Below are 4,279 nucleotides of genomic sequence, written 5' to 3'. Positions count from 1 at the left end.
AGTACCACATTTGTGGAAAGCTTTTCATACATACATACATACATATACCAAAGGCACTTCCCCCAATTTTGGGGGGTAGCCGACATCAACAAGAAACAAAACAAAAAAAGGGGACCTCTACTCTCTACGTTCCTCCAGCCTAACCAGGGACTGCTAGGGTGCCACAGCCCAATATGAATATGAAAGCTTTTCATATTCACAATTAATTAGGTATTCTTTAATAATCATGAAACAATTAGACCTAAGATATATGTTTTTATGATTGCAAAATGAGTGACCTTTCCAGGTTTCCAAAGATCCTAAGCATAAGGATAAGGATAGGGAAGTGGGGAATATGGGGAAAGGAAGAGTATCCTTGGATACAGGTAGTCGAGATGGGGAAGAATAAGGAAAAAGGGGAGAAAGAGAAGTCCAGGAGAAGAATAAATGAGAGGGGCAGACCCTCTTGCGATGTATAAAGATCCTTGTTCGTTAGAGTTCACATTAGTCCTAGTAGCAGACAGAGAGATAAACACACATAGGCCTACAGAAAACACACACACAGAGCTAAGGAATGAAGGACAATACTTAGTTTATGATATGTACTAGATGCCCCTCGTATATCATATATTTATTTTACCTTAGGCTTCGTGTCGCCTATTTGTCTTCCCGTAAATCCCATACAGGATATGGGATTTTCTGTTGAAGACTTTGAAGGCAAGAGAAGTTGGGGAGCTGGCTGGGGCGACACTTCGCCAGGTGAGTGTGTAACTTTTAAACATCGTTTTAATTCATATTTAAATGAAGCGTTTTATTCATTTACGGAGTTTTAATTCTTTATTTTTTTTTTTTGTCATTTCTTTTGCTTTGTTGGATATTGCTGTTGCATATAAGCATTGTCTCTTAGATAAGAAGCGTAGTTCAAGGTTTATGGTCTAGGCATATCCTATGTAACGGCTCCTCTAGTGTTCTTGTATATTTTCATTTTGGCGGTTTTATCTCTTATTATTTTAATCTTCTACGCATCTGATATAAAAATTTATTCATTATTCATATATACTATACTGAATAGAAATAATTCTAATCTTTCCTTAATATCTCCAATATGTTTGTTGGAGCTCAATTAATTAAATATATCGTAGTCCATTAGGTTTGTTGGAGCTCAACTGACTAATTTTCTCTCTGATGCATCCATATGATTATAAATATTCTATTAGTATCATGAATAAAAAGAAAAGAAAACTATATGTCTTCCAATCTTCTCCTATTATGTTTATAACGAGTCAATATACCTCATATACTGTATATCATTGCTTGGCCCTCCCTGGTTCTAGCTTGGGCCCTGATCATATAATATATATGGTCAGTCTCTAGGGCATTGTCTTGATTGCTAGGGGAAAGTCACTGTCCCTTGCCTCTGCCATTTATGAGTGACTTTTAAACCTTTAAACAGATACCTGGGGATCTATGAAGCCTGACATTCTTCAGCAAGTTCAATTGCCCATCCAGACTTTCCAGCATTGCCCAAAAACGAAGTCGACCTTCTGCGCTGGAGGAGAAGGCAACGATATGTGTAAGGGAGACTCAGGTGAATATATTATTTATCTTTATTATTATTATCTATATATCAATATGATAGCGTGTGTGTTATTTATTTTGAGTGTCACGCTTTAAAGAAAATGGAGATAATTTCATGGTATACTCTTACAAATTCACATTAGACTTTAATTACTTAACCAAAGCACATCTTATATAGTTTATTATTATTTTTATTATTATTATTATTATTATTGTTATTATTATTATTATTATTAATACACACTAGTGTAAGCAACACGTCAATCTTGACGGGTGAATATTTAGATACAAATGTATGCACACATTCAACCCTTCCCACACCCTCTCTCTCTCTCTCTCCCTCTCTCTCTCTCTCTCTCTCTCTCTCTCTCAATATATATATATATGTGTGTGTGTATATATATATGTGTGTGTATATATATATAGATATATATATATATATATATATATATATATATATATATATATATATATATATATAGTTTTTCCCTATCATACTCAGGAGAAGAGAGAGTTGGCATACTCTGATAAGAGGGGTTACCCTGAGTGGTACACTGGGAAACCACAATCTCCCATAAATTGCCGAACCAGCGAGCTGTATTCAAGGAAGAGGGGGAGGGGGTGGGAAGGATGGAATGCGTGTGTGTGTGTGTGTGTGTGTGTGTCTGTGTATGCATTGCTAAATATTGAGGACTAGGCATCATTGACCTAGTTTTCTAGCCGCTTCGAAACTCTTCGTGAACATTTTAGCCTTTATGATGTTATCAAAAGCTTTGAAATATCAAGGGTGGTTTAAATATTAAATAACAGGAACATACGTCTTCTTCTTCTTCTTTGACTGCATCTTTTCTCACTCTTATGTGGGGTCGATGTTTCTGGCCATCGTTCTCCATCTACCTCTGTCCCACACTTCATCACCGGTTAATCCCTTTGATCGAAGGTCATCCTTGATACAGTTCATCCACCTTCGCTTTGGTCTCCCTCTCCTTCTCGTTCCCTGTACCTCCATTTCCATCACTCTCCTCCCAATATACTATTCATCTCTTCTCATGACATGACCATACCACCTCAAGTCTACTTTCTTGGATCTTATCTGATAGTTCTCTAACTCCTGTGGTACCCCTAATTATTATTATTATTATTACTGGCTAAGCTACAACCCTAGTTGGAAAAGCAGGATGCTATAAACCCAGGGGTTCCAACAGGGAAAATAGCCCAGTGAGGAAAGGAAAAAGTGAAAAATAAAATATTTAAAGAAGAGTAACATCATTAAAATAAATATCTCCTATATAAACTATAAAAATTTTAACAAAACCAGAGGAAGAGAAATTTGATAGAATAGTATACCCGAGTGTACCCTCAAGCAAGAAAACTCTAACCCAAGACAGTGGAAGACCATGGTACAGAGGCTATGGCACTACCCAAGACTAGAAAACAAGGGTTTGATTTTGGAGTGTCCTTCTCCTAGAAGAGCTGCTTACCATAGCTAAAGAGTCTCTTCTACCCTTAAAATTACCTCATTCCGTATCTTATCTCTTCTTGTCACTCCACACATCCATCTCAACACTCTCATCTCTGCCACATCCAGCTTCTACTCTTCTGTCTTCTAGTGACTCTAGTTCTTCTCTAACCGTTACTTTTGGCTCCCAGGAAATCCACTGACGCTGACGAATGCAGCCGGTGACAAGGTGTTCTTGATTGGCATAGTCGTAGGCCTTGTCAGCAACGGATCTGGTGATTGCGGCAGTATTGGAACCCAGAGTATCTTCACGAGCGTGCCTTTCTACACTCAATGGATCATCAGTAACCTGGAACCTTAACAGAGAAAGACTGACATAAGTCTTCTTATAGTTTATATATGACATATCATTTTTGACTATGTTACTGATTTTAGAATGATTTATTGTTAATTTGTTCTCAATATTTATTTATTTCCTTATTTCCTTTCCTCACTGGGCTATTTTTCCCTGTTGGAGCCCTTGGGCGTATAGCATCCTGCTTTTCCAACTAGGGTTGTAGCTCGGCTGGTAATAATAATAATGATAATATAGGTCTATTACTTAACAGTTTACATTCAAAAACAGAGAAAGACAGTTTCTATAGGTCTATTGATTAACAATTTTTATGCTTAACCAGACAGGTGATTTTTATAGGCCTATTAATTAACAGTTAGTATGCAAATCCAGAGAAAGCTGTTTTATAGATCCATTACCTATCAGTTTGTATGCAAAACCACACAGGTGATTTTTATAAGCCTATTACTTAACAGTTTGTATGCAAAAACAGAGAAAGACAGTTTCTATAGGTCTATTAAATACAGTTTATATGCAAAAACAGACAGACAGTTTCTATAGGTCTATTACCTAACAGTTTATATGCAAAAACAGATAAAGACAGTTTCTATAGGTCTATTACTTAACAGTTTATATCCAAAAACAGATAAAGATAGTTTCTATAGGTCTATTACCTAACAGTTTATATGCAAAAACAGACAAAGACAGTTTCTATAGGTCTATTACCTAACAGTTTATATGCAAAAACAGACAAAGACAGTTTCTATAGGTCTATTACCTAACAGTTTATATGCAAAAACAGACAAAGACAGTTTCTATAGGTCTATTACCTAACAGTTTATATGCAAAAACAGACAAAGACAGTTTCTATAGTTCTATTAAATACAGTTTATATGCAAAAACAGACAAAGACAGTTTCTATAGGTCTA

The 4,279-nt window shown here is 36.0% G+C and overlaps 1 protein-coding gene across 2 annotated transcripts in view; it reads left to right on the top strand.

Moving 5' to 3' along the window:
- LOC137642270 (serine protease easter-like) overlaps positions 1–3,547 on the top strand; it is a 13,888-nt gene extending 10,341 nt beyond the window's left edge. The window contains exons 8-10 of one of the 2 annotated variants that reach the window (XM_068374799.1): positions 625–738; positions 1,433–1,567; positions 3,208–3,547. In XM_068374799.1, the coding sequence (XP_068230900.1) occupies positions 625–738; positions 1,433–1,567; positions 3,208–3,377 (419 nt within the window). In that variant the 3' untranslated portion in view covers positions 3,378–3,547. The remainder of the gene's footprint in view (positions 1–624; positions 739–1,432; positions 1,568–3,207) is intronic. The other variant, XM_068374800.1, reaches the window with a different exon arrangement.
- Positions 3,548–4,279: the final 732 nt, after the last annotated feature.

The sequence above is a fragment of the Palaemon carinicauda genome, chromosome 6 (genome assembly GCF_036898095.1).
Source record: "Palaemon carinicauda isolate YSFRI2023 chromosome 6, ASM3689809v2, whole genome shotgun sequence".
Lineage (NCBI taxonomy): Eukaryota > Metazoa > Arthropoda > Malacostraca > Decapoda > Palaemonidae > Palaemon > Palaemon carinicauda.
This window is presented reverse-complemented; position numbering and strand designations above follow the sequence as displayed.